This window comes from Lissotriton vulgaris, chromosome 2_1 (genome assembly GCF_964263255.1).
Source record: "Lissotriton vulgaris chromosome 2_1, aLisVul1.2, whole genome shotgun sequence".
In the NCBI taxonomy this organism is placed as follows: domain Eukaryota; kingdom Metazoa; phylum Chordata; class Amphibia; order Caudata; family Salamandridae; genus Lissotriton; species Lissotriton vulgaris.
The window spans coordinates 511,014,928-511,035,191 of record NC_141687.1 but is presented as its reverse complement, the minus strand read 5'-3'; the positions used below and the strand labels follow the sequence as shown (position 1 = coordinate 511,035,191).

General features: G+C 50.3%; 1 protein-coding gene across 1 annotated transcript in view; it reads left to right on the top strand.

The window, feature by feature from the left end:
- SF3B1 (splicing factor 3b subunit 1) overlaps positions 1–20,264 on the top strand; it is a 322,360-nt gene that overhangs the window by 143,937 nt on the left and 158,159 nt on the right. The window contains exons 15-16 of the mRNA XM_086955420.1: positions 1,005–1,150; positions 1,838–1,984. Coding sequence (XP_086811546.1) covers positions 1,005–1,150; positions 1,838–1,984 — 293 coding nt within the window. The remainder of the gene's footprint in view (positions 1–1,004; positions 1,151–1,837; positions 1,985–20,264) is intronic.

Sequence of the window (20,264 nt, the reverse complement as noted above, 5' to 3'; positions counted from 1 at the left end):
AACTACACCCTCAAGTTCTCCTATCTTTTCATATGTGGGGCTACCGAAAGATGGATCTATTTGCCACACACCTGAACGCAAAATGCCCAAACTTTGCATCCAGGTATCCACACCTATCGTCCAAAGGCAATGCGCTATAGATCAACTGGTCCGGGATATTTGCTTACTCTTTTCCACCTCTACCGCTAATTCCATTAGTGGTTCACAAGCTCAGGCAACATTCCCTCACAATGATCCTGGTTGCTCCCACATGGGCCCGACAACCCTGGTTCACAACCTGGTTGGAACTATCAGTAGTTCTACACCTCTCTCCCAAGCTTCTCACTCAGAGCCATGAAGAGATAAGGCATCCAGATTCCAGTCAACTCAACCTTTCGATCTGGCACCTGAAATTATAGAGTTTGGCTACCCGCCAGACTGCATGAACATCATTGAAGAGGCTAGCCGCCCTACCACAAGAGCATGTTATGCAGTAAAATGAAAACAATTTGTAATTTGTTGTAATCAAATCCATCCGCATGATGCTTCATCTCCAAACATAATTTGCTATGTTATTCCTACAGCAGGCCAATGTAGCATATACATTAATAAGACTACATCTTGCTGCAATAGCGGCTTACCTACAAAACAGACATTTGTCCTTGTTTCGTGCGCGCGCTCAGTCACGCTTGCGCGCCCGCTCACCACCAGCCATCAGTGCACACATCAATTGTTAACGCATCCACAAATAACTATTGTAGCAATCGCAGTATGGCGCACTTTACTTTTAAACATATTCATCTAAAGCGCAGCATGCCACCATTGGAACAACAAACAATATTTGGCTTACAATTTATAGACTTTTGTTGCAAATTGTGTTGCAATATGTAGCAATGCCAATAGCTCAAACTTAATTATTGTGATTCGTATTGCATATGCTTGTTAATTGTGATGTCACTTGAAAGAGGGCAATTAAAAATCCTGAGAATCTTTAATCTACAGAGAAAATGTATTTTGTTCTTCAGGTTTGGTGGATGAACAACAGAAGGTTCGTACAATCAGCGCTTTGGCTATTGCAGCTTTGGCTGAGGCAGCTACTCCTTATGGAATTGAATCGTTTGACTCTGTTCTCAAGCCCCTGTGGAAGGGTATCCGTCAGCACAGAGGAAAGGTAATTTGACAAAATGGCTGCCTACACAAGTGCTTCCTAAACATTTTATACCCACAGCCCACGTTTAAGAACAAAAAACTTTCACAAGCCACTAAGCTGTAATAGACATACGGCGGGCAATTATTTTAATGTAACTAAAGCATTGTGGGATTACACACATCTATTGAAATGGCCACTACATTTGCACAGATATACAATTTTACTGACAAAACTATATTGCACATAATGATACTGTGTGGACATCGGGTTTCAGTGAATATTTATCATTTGTGCAACACATAGTAAAGTGTTTGATTTGTTTTGATCCTGTTAAAAGCACACTTCAGAATTGCAACATGTTTAATTTATGCTTTCCTAACTGCCTAATAAATATACAGCATATTTACATTTTGTCTGTTACAGAAAATTACAACCTACAGCTTTTCCTTTCACACACCCATTACCCCAGCAACAATATCCATGTTAAAAAATACATAAAGACATGACCTGCTATTTGACCTGTTTTTGAAGCGCTGCAAATGTGTTCAGCTTAATACAGACTTGGAAGGCATCTCGACTTATTGCATGCACTTTTACGACCAACTAAAAATCATCTCTGGTCGCAACCCAGAGTTTGGGAATCTCTGGGCTACATTTCCTTGGAGACTTTTATGTGGCACTTAAATGTATCTGTTTTTTTCCATACAGGGTCTTGCTGCCTTCCTGAAAGCCATTGGTTACCTAATTCCCTTGATGGATGCTGAATATGCTAATTACTATACCAGAGAAGTGATGCTGATCCTGATAAGAGAGTTTCAGAGTCCTGATGAAGAAATGAAGAAAATTGTGCTAAAGGCAAGTTTCTGATGTAGTTCTTGTGAATCTGATGGGACTGCATGGGAATGGATATTTAAACTTTGATACATGTGCAGCCTTAAGGTGATATTGGTGCATTAAATTACTTTATAAAATAGTGTAAGCTAATGCGTTCTAAGGCTCGTTGTTAAGTAGAAAACTATTTTGGAAGCCCATGGACATGTAGGCTTCAGATTGCCACATTTGCGGCTTGCTGTGCGTGGTTGTTAGCCACCAGATCAGACCACTGCAGAACTTCATGAAGTCATTGTGTTTCCTTGCTATGTGTGACTTTCACTGAACTCTTGAATATGAGAGTCCATTGGGATTGCTCCTCATTTTTAGGTCTCGTGACCTATCAATGCGCATGGGCATTGAGCGGAGCGAGATATAAAGGGGCTTAAACAGAGCTTACCGAGATCGGGCGATTCCATGAAGTGCCCGTGAAAAGCTCGCTCAATGCGCATGTGCATTGCCATAAAAAGCGCGTGCACAGACACCAACCTCTCTCCCACAGTCATCCCCCAGCGTGCGCTGTGCCAACAAGCCTTTGAAGTGAAGCTTCGCTTCACTTCAAAGGTATCCGCTATCCCCGCCCCCTGCTTCACACGTTTCTCTCGCATTTCTCCTCCCTTCAGCGTGCCTTTTCCTAATGTCCAAAGAGTCTGCGGCTACGTTTCTCCTCAATGTCCTTCCTTCTGTTGTTCACCCTGCTCCCTTTCTTCCTTCGTTCTTTCCTTTCCTTCTTTTGGCCGGTGAGCCTCCATCCTTTCTTTCCCTCTTCCTCGTTTCATCTTTCAGTTTACAGTTATTGGTCTAGAGCCCCTCTAGCAGTGCAGAGAAAGGGACTGCTGCACGGAAGCCCTGCCTAAATTAACCCTTCATGTGCCATTGTTTCCCTATTATACGAAACTTCCAATTCTTTAGACAGCGACTTGTAAACAAAATATGCCATTTAAAGACATCATTCACTTTCTTCCCATAGGAGGAACGTCTCTCTACATAGTTGTTGATGAGCTTATTTTTTTCATGCAGAATAGTTCTAAAATCTTATTTCAGTAATAACAAGGGTGGCAGACCTTAATGTATACGTGTGGTTATGGCACACATTGTAGTTGTTTGCCTAAGCGTTTGTTTTACAGTATTTTTCGAGTCTGACTTTTTACTGGTAGTAGATGCACCAGATTTGTATTCTGATAGACTGGCTTTCACCTTTTTCCAGATTATTTTTTTTTACAGTTTGTTCCGTGCTGTCAATAAGTGTGCGTTGTCTGGGAGATGGATTGAAGTAAACCTCTGATGCTAAGGGCCAAACCAGAATAGATTGCAATGTGACAGCATGTTTATGGATGACACACATAAATGTGTATTAAAATTCATGTTAACATGTTAAACTACTCGTGTGGCCATATGCACTGTCTTTGCACCCGTCTTGGATTTCTGCAGTTTCTCCATCCCGCAGCCCCTGCTGCTTCACACCCTCATTGCCGCTCTCCCCGCTCCGCCCCTTGCTGCGGCCGTTTTTTTGGTATCTGGCATTCTATTCCAAAGTGATGATTGTTAGTTAACTCCAGCTACAAGTTTTTGACTTAACCAGTTTCAGATGGATGATAGGTCGAAGAGGCTTTCTGGGTAGGATTCGATCCTGTGATGTTGAGTCTGCACACAGATTTCAGCAATGGGCACTGTGCGTGTTGAGCTACTTTGTGCTTCCCAAGTGCTAATGTTGCCCACAGCAGGCGCTTTGACCAGCAGACCTGTCTCATCCGTGGGAGGCAGGCTTCCTCTTCCTTGCCAGCTAGCTAGCAGACAGTCATTACCTTCACTGTGCAGTTCTCATATCTTAAAATGCAAACGCAGAAGCATTTTGCCTTTTCAAGCAGCTGAAGTGATAACTCAGACGAAGTATTGAATAATTGGCGCCTCCTTCCTTAAAAAATAAAAATAAAAAAAAACCTCTTCTGCAAATGCAATCCATCTGTGTTCGATGAGGTGGTCTCAGAGCAAGATCCTGGCCCAGGATCTGTTCTTTTCTCGTGCCAGTTCTCACAGTAGGGGAGGTGGGGCTGCAACAATGGACAGCCCTCTAATTATTCTCAAAACCTGAAAAACGCCTACTACAATGTGCTTTGCACTGGGTGCCTTGTACTTTTGACTGCACTTTCTCTACTGCAGTTGTGTTCTTCGAGTGTTTGTGAGCCGCCCAGCACCGCTGCTCCTCTCTGGTGAGGCCCCTTGCAGACGGCTGCACCCAGACGCCGCACGGGGGTGTATTGCTCGCCCCTCCCCTTGGCAGGCCTCATTATAATTAATGAAAGCTGCAAGCGAGCTTGAGACTTGAAATGATTCAATTATCTCGACCCAGACGGGTGATTTGAGGACGAAGGCCGCTTTCTGGTTGCTTTGCAATAATATTGTTTTACCCGAATGCTCCTCCTTTTAAAATAAGCACGTGCTGAATTGTGTTACTTGCTCCAAAATGCTTTTGTTAGCCCAAAGTCGTCTTGGTAAAGGAAAAGGATGCCCTCGCCTCTTTCTATTCCGTTAACTTCTCTGCTATATCTAGGGCCTTCGAAACAGTTTTTTGTAACCCTCTACAAAAAACAGCTTGTGCTGCCAGTTCCAATAAAGTATTCACCAGCCCCGAGAAGCTAGCAAAGTTACTCCTCTCTGGAATAGTAGGGGTGGACAATCACAAGTCTAGAAGCAAAGTGAAAGGAGTAAACTAACTTTCAGTAGCACTGGTTCTCTTAGTTGAGGTGGCATCCGCATCGTTTTGTTCTGCGGGTGCAAGTTTAGGGCTCAAATATTAATGTGAAGCTTGTTCATTTAAATAGTTGGTTTAATAACCACATATTGGTGCATGTGCAATACGGAGTGCCTTAAAACCGATTCTGATCTATACTGGTAACCAACCGATTAAGACTGTGAAGGGCTATTGACGGACACTATTTTTGCCCCATTATCAAGAGTTAAATGTATTTGTTTCAGTCATAATTGACTTACATTGTTGGATTTTCAGCCATGGTTGTTTTGGCAGTGGAAGAACAGTGGACCTGAACAACCACACACACACACACACACACACACACACACAACCACACTCACGCACAACCACACACACGCACAACCACACACACACACAACCACACACACAACCACACACAACCACACACAACCACACACAACCACACACACACACACAACCACACACACACACAACCACACACACACACAACCACACACACACAACCACACACACAACCACACACACAACCACACACACAACCACACACACAACCACACACACAACCACACACACAACCACACACACAACCACACACACAACCACACACACAACCACACACGCACGCAACCACGCACGCACCCACGCACGCACCCACGCACGCAACCACGCACGCAACCACGCACGCAACCACGCACACAACCACGCACACAACCACGCACACAACCACGCACACAACCACGCACACAACCACGCACACACAACCACGCACACACAACCACGCACACACAACCACACACACACAACCACACACACACAACCACACACACACAACCACACACACACAACCACACACACACAACCACACACACACAACCACACACACACAACCACACACACACAACCACACACACACAACCACACACACACAACCACACACACACAACCACACACACACAACCACACACGCACAACCACACACGCACAACCACACACGCACAACCACACACGCACAACCACACACGCACAACCACACACGCACAACCACACACGCACAACCACACACGCACAACCACACACGCACAACCACACACGCACAACCACACACGCACAACCACACACGCACAACCACACACGCACAACCACACACGCACAACCACACACGCACAACCACACACGCACAACCACACACGCACAACCACACACGCACAACCACACACGCACAACCACACACGCACAACCACACACGCACAACCACACACGCACAACCACACACGCACAACCACACACGCACAACCACACACGCACAACCACACACGCACAACCACACACGCACAACCACACACGCACAACCACACACGCACAACCACACACGCACAACCACACACGCACAACCACACACGCACAACCACACACGCACAACCACACACGCACAACCACACACGCACAACCACACACGCACAACCACACACGCACAACCACACACGCACAACCACACACGCACAACCACACACGCACAACCACACACGCACAACCACACACGCACAACCACACACGCACAACCACACACGCACAACCACACACACACAACCACACACACACAACCACACACACACAACCACGCACACAACCACGCACACAACCACGCACCCAACCACGCACCCAACCACACGCACAACCACGCACGCACAACCACGCACGCACAACCACGCACGCACAACCACGCACGCACAACCACGCACGCACAACCACGCACAACCACGCACAACCACGCACAACCACGCACAACCACGCACAACCACGCACAACCACGCACAACCACGCACAACCACGCACGCACAACCACGCACGCACACCACGCACACCACGCACATGCACACGCACACCACGCACACCACGCACATGCACACGCACACCACGCACACCACGCACATGCACACGCACACCACGCACACCACGCACATGCACACGCACACCGCACATGCACACCGCACATGCACACGCACACCGCACATGCACACCGCACCCGCACACCGCACATGCACACCGCACCCGCACACCGCACATGCACACCGCACATGCACACCGCACACCGCACATGCACACCGCACATGCACACCGCACATGCACACCGCACACTGCACATGCACACCGCACACGCACACGCACACCGCACATGCACACCGCACATGCACACGCACACCGCACACCCTCACCCACCCCACTTGGTTATCCCTTTGAAGTGAAGGAATATCGGTGGCCTAGTGATAAGTGACTGTACACAGAGTAGCTCAAGACATCTACAAATGCACACAATCCGTAAGTGAAACACACGGCTTGAGGAAATCCACACCAATTTATAAAAATAGCAAGAATATTTATGTATGTTTAGACCTCAGTAGAAAATCGTTCAGTTAAGTACATTTTAAATAAGAATTAAACTTATTTCAAAAGTTGACAGTACAATTCCTGAAGGCTGCAATGTTATTCAATGGGAGGCTATGTCAATGCTGCATTCAGGTATAGTACAGCAACTTATGGGACCCTTCTCCAGGAGTTAAGGTGAGTGGTGGGAAATGTCCAAGGCAGTACCATCAGAACACCACCAGCGGCACTAGGGCGGTCGGGTGCAGAGGTACAAAACAACCTCTGGTGCCCAACGTTAATCTATTGAGAATGGTTGTGGTAAAAAGAGGCTGCAGGCTGGGGAACTAGTTGGGTGGAACCAACGGAGAGGCTGAGGCCGCACGGTGCTTTTGGGACATAGGGGCTCCATTGGTCCTTTTCGCCACAGCACATGAATGACCGGTGCAGATGTGTTCTTAGATGTTGGGGTTTCTTACCGGGAGCAGTCGCGGTAGAGGTGTCACCACACTGGACTCTGACTCTGGAGGGCTGGGGGACCATGCTGACACTGTGGCCCTCTTTAATTCGGGCTTGGAGTGATCGGTGCAGTGGGGTCTTCAGATGTCTGGTTTTTGTGGTCCAGGAGTCCTTTCAGGGGCCTTTGGATGCCTGCAGAATACAGGTCCACTTCTTCTCGGAGGCCCTTGTTCCTGTTTTTTTTTAAATATATCATTTATTGAAGTCACAGAATAAAAGACAACTCAATTGTTACAACATGCATTCGATCACATCTCGAGGATGTCTGTCATAGTCGCGGGACGTATCACAATTTTCAATGGTACAGTGTTGCATACAGTTCAACTATGTGATATAAATGTTCCTGTCGATTCAGTATATTTAAACAAAGTTATATCAAGTAAAGAAAACTAATAACATGGAACAGGAACTAAACTAAAAGGGGACTGAAGATGGGAGTGTGGTCATCTAACTCTTGGATGTGGTGCGTGTGAGTTGGGCCTGGGATCCGCCGTTATAGTACGGGGCCATGGATGCCTTGGGGTGGTGTCTGTGAGCTATCTCTCGGTGTCAGGGAGGGCCGAGGGTCCGGGACGGTGGGTGCGGTGCACGCTCGGGATGTCAGGCGGGGTAGTCCCGCGTCAGTCACGGTGTGGTTACGCCAGTGGGCACTGCAGTGGCGTCCTGGGGTCGGATATTCGATTCCCTATCGCGGGTGTCAAGGTCGTGGTCTGTGGTCACTGTTGCGGTATGCTCCGCTTGTTTGTCCTTGTGTAAAGAGCTCAGCATTTCGTCCCATAATGTCGCGATCGGGAACTTCCGAAGTTTCCTCAGTGTGTAGGGTGATGCTTTCTGCTGTCACCCAGTTGTCTAGGGAGGCACGCCAATGGCTGCAGGACAGTCTAATGTGGTGCAATTAACGAAGGCAGCAGACATGTCGGTAGAGTTGGCTCCAAGTCAGTTGCTGAATCTTCTGTTTTTGCAGGAAGCAACTCTTTTCTTCGCTCTTAGTCTTTCAAGGTTGCAGGATCTGTTCTTCTGATGCCAGGGGCCCCACTAAATACAGAATTTTGGGGTGTTTAGGGAGTGTAGGGTAGTAGCCGATGGGCTGCTGGCTCTTAAGGTTACTATGCCCCCTTCCTGTGGGAAGTGAGCATAACCCTGTCCCAGAATTCCTAAATATGCCATCACATGGATGGCGAATTCTGAAACTTGTGCCCACCTTAGTTTAACCCACCTTAGCGGTGAGGCTAGCCTGCAGGTGGCACGCCTACCTGATTAGCTAATTGTCTCTCCTGCCCAGGTGCCAAAGGGGCTCTGGACAAAGGGGGTCTGCTTCCTCACATGAGGGGAGCCAGATACCCAACTCAAAGGCGGCAGCTCTTTAAAGCTTGCCGTCCTAGGAAGGTTTATCTGCAGGCCTCTTGTGGGAGGTGGTGTGACACCCTCTTCCCAGACAGGCCTTAGTTCTGGGTCTCCTGAGAGCAAAAGGCAGTCACCCTAAGAGGGTTAGAACAGTGCCTCGTTTAGCAGGCTGGCAGAAACTAGTCAGCGAGCACACCAGAGGCTGGTAGGTTTTGTTTTCAGAGGGCACCTCTGGATGAATGTATTGGTAAATCCAACACTAGAATCAATGTTGGTTTATCAATACGTGATGTTTGATATCAAACATCCCTATTTACGGTGAAGCCATCATATAGCACGGGAACCCGTTTTCACCAGTGCCCAGCACATGATCTAAAATGGCTTCCCAGTCCACTTTCACTGGCAGTAATGGAACTGGTATGGGTATGCCCTCACATGTAATAACAAGCACCCTGCCTTATGGCTGTAAGGGTTACTTACAAGTATCACATGCAGTGTTAGGGGCCTGGCACACAAGGAAGTGTGTTGGGTCATTTTTAGGTCTCGCCTGCCAATGCTCTTGCGGATTGAGCTGGTGAGACATATAGGGGCTTATCGAGAGCTTAACGAAACGGGCGATTTGATGCAGTGCACGTGGACACAAGCACGCGCATTTCCCCACATCAAAGCCATCAGCCTCCCTCAAGCTTCTCCAAGCGTGCGCTCTGCCTCAGGCATTTTTTTTCTCCTCCCCTAATTAGGCCTGCCGGCTGTACTTTCACTTTGACAGCCGCCGGGCCGTCTCTCGCGTTTCTCCTCATACCCTCCCCACAGTAATGCCAAGAGCTTGTTTTAAACTTCTTTTACTTTCAGCTTTCCATGCTTTTACTTTTGCCTCTCCCTTTAACTGTTACACAATCACCTCTTTTCTTTTCATAGCTGCAGTCCTCTTTTCTCCATTTTCCAACAAACCACTTTCTTTGTCTGTTTCACTGGTTCTCTCAGTTACTTTCACAGATCTCCCCCCACCCCCCCCCAACATCCTCATTTCAGTACTGACTATACTTTCACTTCTTCGCTGTCTCTTCTATCCTTCAGCTTTTGGTTCTGTCTCCGTCCTCTCTCGTCTTCTTTAACTGTCCGCTATTCTTTGTTCCCCTTTCGCCTATTCTCCTCGCATCCTTTCAGTGCTGAGTGCTTCTCATTTCTTTCTCTTGCCTTCTTCTCGACTCTTTGTTTTAATTATCATGCATGACAACATTTGTATAACTCAAAAACTCCAGAAAAGCCATGTAACACTTTAAAAATGGCACAAAAAGCAATAATGTCCGCAAAAGAAATCAACTGTGCATGTTTAAAGAGACAGACCGGGTAATGTAACGGCTGACCTTTCCGTTCGCACTGGGGCATTTTATGGTGAATTGAGCTTGTTTAGGATGTTTCTGTAGTAGGGGATCTCTGTGTATAGTCATAATCTAGTGAATAGTCCCGCCCATGTGCGTGCACCCCGGCAATCAAAAATAATCTCTTAAGTTGTCAAAAAATGCAGAACTGCAAAGACTCTTAAGAGAGAATTTAAAGACAAGTAATGCAGCCTATATCCACAGGCTACAGTGTCCAGTACTTCAACTAGAAATTCCACCAAAAACACACACAGCACAGCCTGCCCAGTTTCTTCCATAGAGAAACTTGCCTCTACCAGTAAAAGCCTCTGGAATGATAGAGAGGAAGGCATGGACAGACAAGCCCCATAGGCTGCCATTATGTAGCTTAAATAGGATACTGTGCCTTTAAGAGAACTTTCCAGAACGTATCCCAGAATGCACAGCAGGTCCCTCTTACTCTCAGTTCTTTTTTCCGGCTCCTGCCAACAGGACCCTGGCATTGAGCTCTCCCTTTTTCAAGGGTTTATTGGATCTTTTGTGCGCTTTTTGGATAAAAGTGTTTTCAGTTGTTATATCTTGGTGTTTCCCTTCACTCCTGTGTGTTTGTTCAGGCTTTTTAGGGCTTTAAAATGCCTGCTCTTTTCGACAAGTGCCCAGCATGTGGAAGGAAGAAGTCCAAGACTGATCCACACAACGTCTGCATTATCTGTCTCCCTGAAGCACATGTCCCTGAAGACTGTGACATCTGCCAGAACCTTTCAGCAAGGACCCTGAGGGAAAGGCTGAAGATTAGGCTTCAAGGCCTGGAGGAGAGACGACTGCAGGCTGCAGGTGGGTCTGGGCATGCTGGGAAGGTTCCCTTTGCCTCTGCTGAGGCCTCTGGGGGGCTCCCCAGAGGCAGGAAGACCAGCAAACGGTCCCGGTGTCCGTCCATTGCATCGACGATGACGTTGAGAGGGATGACGACGGTGTGTTCCCCATCTCCCCGGGGCTCCGGGTCGAGACGGCGTGAAGGATCGACGTCTAAGGGCCTGGGTAGGCCGCTGTCGAGACCACCGTCGACTGTCTTCGTCGACGTCAGCGTCGAGCTATTGGCGTCGAAGGAGCGACAGGCGTCGGCGCTCGCCGTCGAGGTGACACCGCCGGTCGCCGTCGAAGACTGTCGGCATCTAGGGGATCCTCTACGTCGAGGACCTCAAAGCGATCGGCATCAAGGAGTCGTCGACGCTCATCGTCTAAGACTGAACGTTCGACGTCGCGGAGGCGGCGTACGACGTCGAGGAAGAAGCGATCGACGTTGCGGAGGCGGCGTTCGACGCCAGTTGCTGAGGCGGTGTTCGTTGCCGGAAAAGCGACGCTCAGCGTCGAGAAGGAAGAGGTCGGCGTCTCAAGAGTTGTTCCAACTCTCCTAAGCGGCACAGAAGGAGTTCTGGCGCCAGAAGTCACGCTGGGTCTGGTGGAGGGCGCCGGAGACGGCGATCACCTACTGGAGGGGCTGGTTCGCAGTCCCCTCCCCCAAAGAAGTCACCGGGCTCGGTGTACTCTGTGGTATATACACCACCTCGGCCGAAGTAGCCCCCTCCTCCTGTACCTAAGGAGGCTCCTCCCATCAACCCTCCACTTCCACCCTCAAAACAACCACCACCACCACCACCGCTTCCGCCGCATGGGCCCGCTCCTCGGTCGGAGATGCCTCCTGTTCCTCCACTAAGGTCAGTGTCACTGCCCCCACTTCCTACACCACCTAAGGGGACGCCTAGACCGAAACCCCAGGATAGGCCACGGAAGTCGCCTCCACGGAAACCTGCGGAACGCCCACGAACTGGGAGGTCGCGCTCTCGTTCCAGGAGGAAGGAACGATCGCGCAACAGGTCATCCACGCGGTCGAGACTACGCCACAGGAGGCGCAGGTCTTGTTCCCATACAAGGTCCTCAGGGACCAGGGACTACTCTCCGACTTTGTCGGGGTCACCGGAGACAAGGGTGTTACCAGTTGACGATCTGGTGGCCTTTCACGATGTCCTGTTAAGAGGTGCAGCAAAATTGGGCATCTCGTTGACTGTGCCCACGCCCAAGACATCAGTAATCTTCAAGACACTGCACCAGAAACATCTATCTTGTCCTTTATTGCCACTGGTACCGGGCCTGGAGGATCCGGCCATGGACCTTTTTCTCACCCCGGCGGTGACTAAGGCGGCCCCCTCGAGACTACAGAAAAAATACCGGGCTCCCGATTCTGATCCGGCTTTTTTAAGAGTGGAACCCCCTCCAGACTCTGTGATAGTGACGGCAGCTCGTAAACAGCATGCCACCACTCCGTCATCCACAGTCCCTCCAGATAGTCTAGATTGCTGGATTCGGCTGGGAGGAAGGTGTGTGGGACGTTGGCGACCTCCATGAAGGCTGCGAGTGCCACAGCCTTGTTGGGACGCTATGACCGTGCCCTCTGGGACTCCCACCTGCAGTTTGCGCAACACCTGCCTTGTGAGAAGAGAGAAGATTTCCAGGAGGTGTTAAATGAGGGGATGTTGGTGGCGAATCAGGTCATCAGCGTTGCAGCCAACTCTTCCCTCTTGGCGGGGCATGGCTTCTGTCCTGGGATTAACCAGCAACGACACGCCTGGCTCCGCCTCACGTCACTAAAACCTGACGCACAACAAAGGGTTGCCTATCTACCATTCTCTGGCAAAACCCTATTTGGGAAACATGCGGATGACGAAATGGCCTGCCTGAAGCGGAGGCCGAAACACTCACGGCTGTGGGTCTGGAAAAGCCCAAGGAGACAAAGAAATCGTACTGCCTGTTCCAGAGACTGTTCGGTGGACAGGGCAGAGGGCGTGGCCAAGCTTCGGGAGAGCAGCAGCAACAACAGCAGCAGTTCCGAAGGACGTACCAGAAGCGCCAGAAAGGCAGAGGCGGCCAACAGTCGGCACCAGCGACCAAAGGCCCGGCCTGGTCTAGGCCCTGAGCGCTTACTTCCCCTGCATCCGTTACCCACTAATTTTTCCCCACTCTGCCAGAAAAAATTGCTCAGGACAAGTGGGTGCTGAATATTGTTTGCAATGGATACAGTCTTTGGTTCACCAGCCCGCCTCAAGCAATTCCACTGGTCAGCTTGCAGTTCCAGCTGCGTGAGCTCCAGGCGGAGCCGATATCCTGTTAAGGAAAAGGGCGATAGAAGACGTACCTCTGTCTCAGAGAGGAAGATGTCTGTACTCCTGGTTCGCAAGAAGGACAAGAACTAGTTCAGGCCCATTCTGGACTTGCGACAGGCAAACAAGTGGATTCGCAGAGAGAAGGTTCGCATGCTATTGTTGCATCAGATTTATCCTTAGTTGCAACAGGTAGACTGGCTATGTGCTATAGACCTACAGGATGCGTACTTCCATGTGCTCATTACACACAAACACAGGAAGTTCCTGCGATTCCAAGTCGGCACCAATCATTATCAATACACAGTACTCCCATTCGGACTAAAGTCTGCGCCGAGAACATTCTCGAAGTGCATGGCGGTGGTAGCAGCACACCTGAGGAAGAACAAGGTGTTAGTCTACCCATACCTGGACGATTGGTTGATCAAGGCCTACTCCTTCTCGGAAGCTCGAGCACACTTCCAGAAGACGTGCGTTCTCTTGAACAAGCTGGGGTTGCACATGAACATGTCCAAGTCTGTTCGACTCCGGTCCAATGTATACAGTACTTGGGAGCCTCCATCAAAACGCTGTCAGCAAGCGTGTCTCCTTCGGAGGAGTGACGATTATCACTCCTTCGGAAGGCTCAGGCTCTTATGACCACTCCATCTACAACAGTGAGGACGGTGTCTTCTCTACTGGGATCGATGGCCTCTTGTATCTTCCACACGCACGACTGCACATGAGACCGTTGCAAGAGTGCTTGGAGGATCAGTGGGATCAGAGGAAAAGATCTTGGGACGACGGGATACGACTGTCTCTGCATGCTCTTCAGTCTCTGAAGTGGTGGTGTTCAGCGTAGAGTCTCCTCAGAGGGGTTCCTTTCCACAAGGACATTCCCGCGTAGACTGTCGTGACGGATGCTTCTCTCCAAGATTCGGGGGCACACTCCGGAGACTTACAGATTCAAGGAACGTGGTCCCAGATGAAGGCCACGTATCACATCAATTTCCTGGAACTCCGAGCTGTTCACTTGGCACTGAAGGATTTTCATCCGTCCTTTCAGACCAACTCTCTGCTTGTACAGACGGACAATACGATCACTATGTATTACCTCAACAAGCAGGGGGGCTCGAGATCACGCACTCTGTGGCAGGAGGCGCAGGCGATCTGGCACTGGCTTCTGGCCAGAGGACTGACGATAACGGCTACCCATCTGCCAGGTGTGCAGAATGTTCAGGCGGACGCACTGAGCAGACTGATTCAGGAAAACCACGAATGGGTCATAAACGACAAAGTATTAGGAGAAGTCTTCGCAAGGTGGGGATCTGTTCGCCACCGCCGAAAACAGCAAATGCCGAGACTTCGCCTCCCGGTACTACCAGCAAGGGACGTTGGGGAATGCACTATGGATCAACTGGTCGAACAGCTTTCTGTACTCTTTTCCACACATTCCCCTGATTCCAGCGGTACTCATCGAGCTGGCCCGGTCCAGGGCGCGGATGTTAATTGCTCCGGAATGGCCCAGGCAGTGGTGGTTCACGGACCTGCTTCACCGGTCTCTCCATCCTCAAATACGGCTGCCATGCAGGCCGGACCTTCTCACGAAGTTTGGGGGGCAGATGTTGCACCCCAACCTCTCATCTTTGAGTTTGGCAGCATGGCTCCTGAGAGAGTGCAATATGGCCATTTAAATCTGCCTGAAGATTGCATGGACATACTGAAGGAGTCTAAGAGACCTTCCACTCGCACTTCCTATGCTTAAGAGTGGAAAAGGTTCTGTATCTTGTGTCAGTGCAAGAACTATGACCTGACGACGTGCAAGGAAGATGTCATCCTTCCTTACCTTCTACATTTGGCACAGTCAGGACTTAATGTTCATTCCATTAAGGTTCATCTGGCTGCATTGACTGCCTACAGGAAATGCCCTTCACAGACTTCCTTCTTCCAGATCCCTGTGATCAAAGATTTTCTGGAAGGCTTGAAGAAAGTATTCCCTCCTGTCAGGCTCCCTTCGCCTTCATGGGAATTGAATGTGGTGCTGTCCAGGTTGATGAAGGAGCCTTTTGAACCTATTCATAAGGCTTCGTTGCATCGGCCCGCAGAGTGAGTGAAATTCAGGCGTTGTGTTGCCAAGAACCTTATACTGTATTTCATGCTGCTAAGGTTGTTATGCGTACTCGCCCTAAATTTCTTCCCAAGGTTATTTCTGATTTTCATGTCAACCAGACAATAACTTTGCCTAGGTTTTTTCAGAATCCTTCATCTCCAGCGGAAAGGTCTCTACATTCCCCATTTATCTTGATAAAACCAAAGATATTCGTAGGTCAGACCAATTGTTTATAAATTATGGATCGGTCAGGACGGGTCTTGCTACCTCTAAACAGTCCATCTCTAGGTGGATTGTGTCCTGCATACAGTTGTGTTACCAAAAAGCTAATAAGACCTTAGGGGGTAAACCTAAGGCTCATTCCACTAGGGGCAAAGCGGCCACGACTGCTTTGCTCCGTAACGTTCCAATTGCAGAAATCTGCAAGGCGGCCACTTGGAAGTCGGTCCATACCTTTGCTAAGCATTACTGCCTGGGCACTGACGCCAGGGCAGACGCTCAGGTTGGGCAGGCTTCGCTTCGAAATTTGTTCGCACAGTAATGGTGTTAATTTTCTTCTCTCCACCGCCGCTTTGGTGTGGGGATGGGCTTGCCATTCTATTCACTAGATTATGACTATACACAGAGATCCCCTACTACAGAACGAGTAGTTTCTGTCCTGTAACTCCAGTTCTGTATTGGGGGTATCTCTGTTATAGTCATAAGCGCCCGCCCTCCTCCCCGGTGGAGAAAGATATTCATGGGAGGAATGCTACAGGTCTGGCGTGTTACGCCTTCAAAAAGAACTGAAAGTAAGAGGGACCTGCTGTGCATTCTGGGATACTAGGAGAAGTTCTGGAAAGTTCTCTTAAAGGCACAGTATCCTATTTAAGCCACATAATGGCAGCTTATGGGGCTTGTCTGTCAATGCCTTCCTCTCTATCATTCCAGAGGCTTTTACTGGTAGAGGAAAGTTTCTCTATGGAAGAAAATGGGCAGGCTGTGCTGTGTGTGGTTTTTTTGGTGGAATTTCTAGTTGAAGTACTGGACAGTGCAGCCTGTGGATATAGGCTGCATTATTTGTCTTTAAATTCTCTCGAGTGTCTTTGCAGTTCTGCATTTTTTGACAATTTAAGAGATTATTTTTGATTGCCGGGGTCCACGCACATGGGCGGGTACTATTAACTAGATTATGACTAACAGATATCCCTACTACAGAACTGGAGTTACAGGACAGAAACTACTCCATCCCACTTTTGTTTGAGTGACCCATTTTTGCAGTGCCGCATTCCGCGTGTTTTGTGAAAGACTAATCTGGGCCTCAGCACTTTTTCTTCGACTGCAGTTTATTCTACCGAAAATCACCCTCTTGGTTCGTGCTGTTGTGTGTGCGATGTTTCCTGCCTGGCATCGCGTGCAAAGTGGGCTGTGTTTACCCAGTTCTTGTCTGGGAGTAAACAACGGCGGACAGAGCGGCTGCCTCCGGGGTGCTGAGCTGGCGGTTTGATGCCCGGCGCTGGCGCCCAGCAGCGTGTCTCTGGGTGATACATGTTGGTGTTCGAGGCATGTGGGCTGCTGAATTCATATCTGTGCATAGATCGCCGCCTAGTGTTGGGTCCGGATGATTGCACATTGTTGTCCTGGAAGAGTCTTCGAAGTATCACGAGATAGGTGGCTCCTCCCCTGGACTACAGTGTGCATGGGCATCGCCTCCATCCCCAGATTGTTTTTTTCCGCCATTGGGTTCGGATGTGTGTCGGTTCCCTCTGTCGGAACCGATAGTTGTTAACTCTCTTAACTCGAGACCAAAAGGTCTTTAGGCATTGGCGCCGGTATCGTTTTCGTTCGGGTTTACTGTTTCTTCAGCTCCGAACTCTCGCTGCCCTTCCGCGTGCTGTCGGCGCGGACGGGCCTACACGACGCTCCAGACATGGAACGGACTCCGTTTAAACGATGCCCGGTGTGCAACGCGAAATACTCGCACCTCGACGTGCACCCAGTGTGCAACACTTGTCTGTCGCCGGACCACGACGAGACCAGGTGTATGGCCTGCTCGAAGTTCCGGTGCAAGAAAACCCTCAAGATTCGCCGGGCTGCGAGACTCCAGGCCAAGCTGTCGGCGCCCCCGCCGGACGATATCTTCGAGGAAGACGTTGGAAGCGACAATGTCCAACAAGTTTCGGACTCTGATCCTGCGTCCGAGGGGGAGGCCTACGACGCAGGAGACGAGGAGTATGACGAAGCCGGCGACGAGGTAGGGGACGACGATACGGCCATTGCCACCGTGGGGGATAGCTCGGAGGAGGAGCTTCCCCAGACTGACTCGGGGGTCGACCCCCTTCCAGCGGCCCAGGTCGAGGGATCGCCTTCGGGCCTTACCCAAGACCATGTTATTAGTCCAGCAGCCCCGCCTACGGGCCCGGCCACGGACATTTTGGAGGTGCCACTCACATTTCCAAAACCGAAAGTGAAGCCTTCGGGTTCAACACCTCCGGTTTCGAAACCGAAAGTGAAGGCGGTACAGAAGGCTCTGGAGGCGTCAAAACCTAAGAAATCCAAAATGGCCGACATGGGCAGTCCCGCCAAGATGGCTGACCCGAAGGCCTCAGGGTCGGTGCCGAAGGCGAAGTCGTCTGACGCAGCTGCATCGGCGCCGAAGATGGTCGCGGTCGATGACCCGAAGAAGGCTTCGAAGAAGCGTCAAGGCGATCCCAAAGCTCTAGCTTCCCCGGCTCCGGCCGTCGGAGCCAAGGACGGTGCCGCATCGACTCCGAAGACGGTGCCTCTCGCCGACACCACTCCCAAGTCAGGGAAATCACGCGAGGCGGTCACTCCCTCTCCAGCCCTTTCGAAGAAAGTCGAAGAGTCCCTGCAACGGATTCGGAAGGTCGCGGAGCTTCCCGACCCTGAAGCTGGGGTGTCGAAGCCCGCGCTGACGCCGTCGAAGGCACACGCGCCTATCCGCTTCACTCTGCCGCCGAAGTCGGCGCTGAAGGCCTTCGCTTCGAAGCAGGTGGCTGGGGTGCCCTCGAAGGAGGTGTCGACGCCCAAAGCGTCTCCGGTTGTGTCAAAACCTCGCCTCCAGCCACTCGCGGAGGAGGAACGTCGTGAAGTCATTATCGACGCCAATACCGGGAAACTGTCCCTCCTCAAAAGGAAAATCACCACGGAGCCGGTGTTGGAGCACTTTCGCATTCCTCTCAAGAACAAGAAGGACTCTGCGGGTACTTCAGCGCCTTTGGCGCCGACGTCTCCAAGTGACCTGCCGCGTTCCCCGACTCACTCCAACGCGGGGGATGGCGACGAGGAGGACGTCGAGTACAACTATCCGGCGTACTCGGATCCGGAGGAGGAACATGAACCTTGGTCTGCAGGAGGCGACCCTGAGGTCCCGCAGTCGGGTCATGAACCGCAACTCTTTGCGGCTAAAACTTCGCCAACGGAGGACTCGGCTGCCTTCAACGCGTTGATCGAGAGAGCTGCGGCTAACCACGATGTCGAGCTGCACTCTGATCCCGTGGATGTGGACTTTTTATTTGACACTTTCTCTGTGGCCGAAAAGTCAATAAAAACTTTGCCAATGCTCAAGGGTGTGCTCAAGCACACGCAGGAGGTCTTCAAGGAGCCCACTCGGGCGCGTGTCATCAATCCACGCATTGATAAAAAATATAAGGCAGCGCCCTCGGATCCAACATATATCAAGGGACACTTGCCACTGGACTTTTTGGTCGTATCCAACGCTCGCAAGAGGGCGAACTCAGACTGGTGACGCTCCTCCCCCAGACAAAGAGTCAAAAATATTTGAGGCATCAGGGAAACTGATTGCTGCACAGGCAGCTAACATTTGGCGCATCTCGAACACGCAGGCCCTACTTGCACGCTACGATAGGGCTCATTATGACACCCTAGAAGCACTGCTACAGCACTTGCCTGACCAGTACAAGGAGGCAGGGGAAATGTTAATTCAAGAGGGAAAGCTCATCACAAACGCTTCAATCAAATGTGCGCTAGATGTAGCGGATACAGCCTCCAGGGCAATCAACACTAGTGTGTTGCTCAGAAGACATGCCTGGCTTAGGATTTCAGGGTTTAAACCTGATATACAAACGACCATCCTGAACCAGACGGTTAATCCTGACCATTTGTTTGGCCCTGAGGTTGATGCGACGCTTGAGAAAATGAAAGGATACAGACACTGCTAAGTCTATGGGGGCCCTTCAGTCTCAGCAGTTTCGGGGTGGTTCCTTTCGCCGCTCCAATACCAGAGGCACCTCAAGGGGTCAGGCATCGCAATCAACCCAGTACTACAAGGGCAATACCCAAACCTCGTACACCAACAAGGGTAGAGGTGGCTACAGAGGCAACAACATCAAAGGCAGGGGACGTGGAAACAACAGCTCCAGGTCCACCGCCGCCAACAAGCAGTGACGCCTTGTCACTGCCCCCCGACCACACAACCCCGGTCGGGGGGAGACTCCAGCAGTTCCTGCCCGCGTGGAATTCCATCATCACGGACAGGTGGGTCAAGTCTCTTATCCAGTACGGTTACTGTCTGGAACTTACTTCCACTCCACCGAACATACCTCCAAGAAGCCGTCCTATGTCCGGCGAGCACTTGCTCTTGTTGCAGCAGGAAGTTCAGGTCATGCTGCAAAAAGGGGCAATAGAGCTCGTCCCACTGTAGGAAAGGGGTACGGGAGTTTACTCTCTGTACTTTCTGATC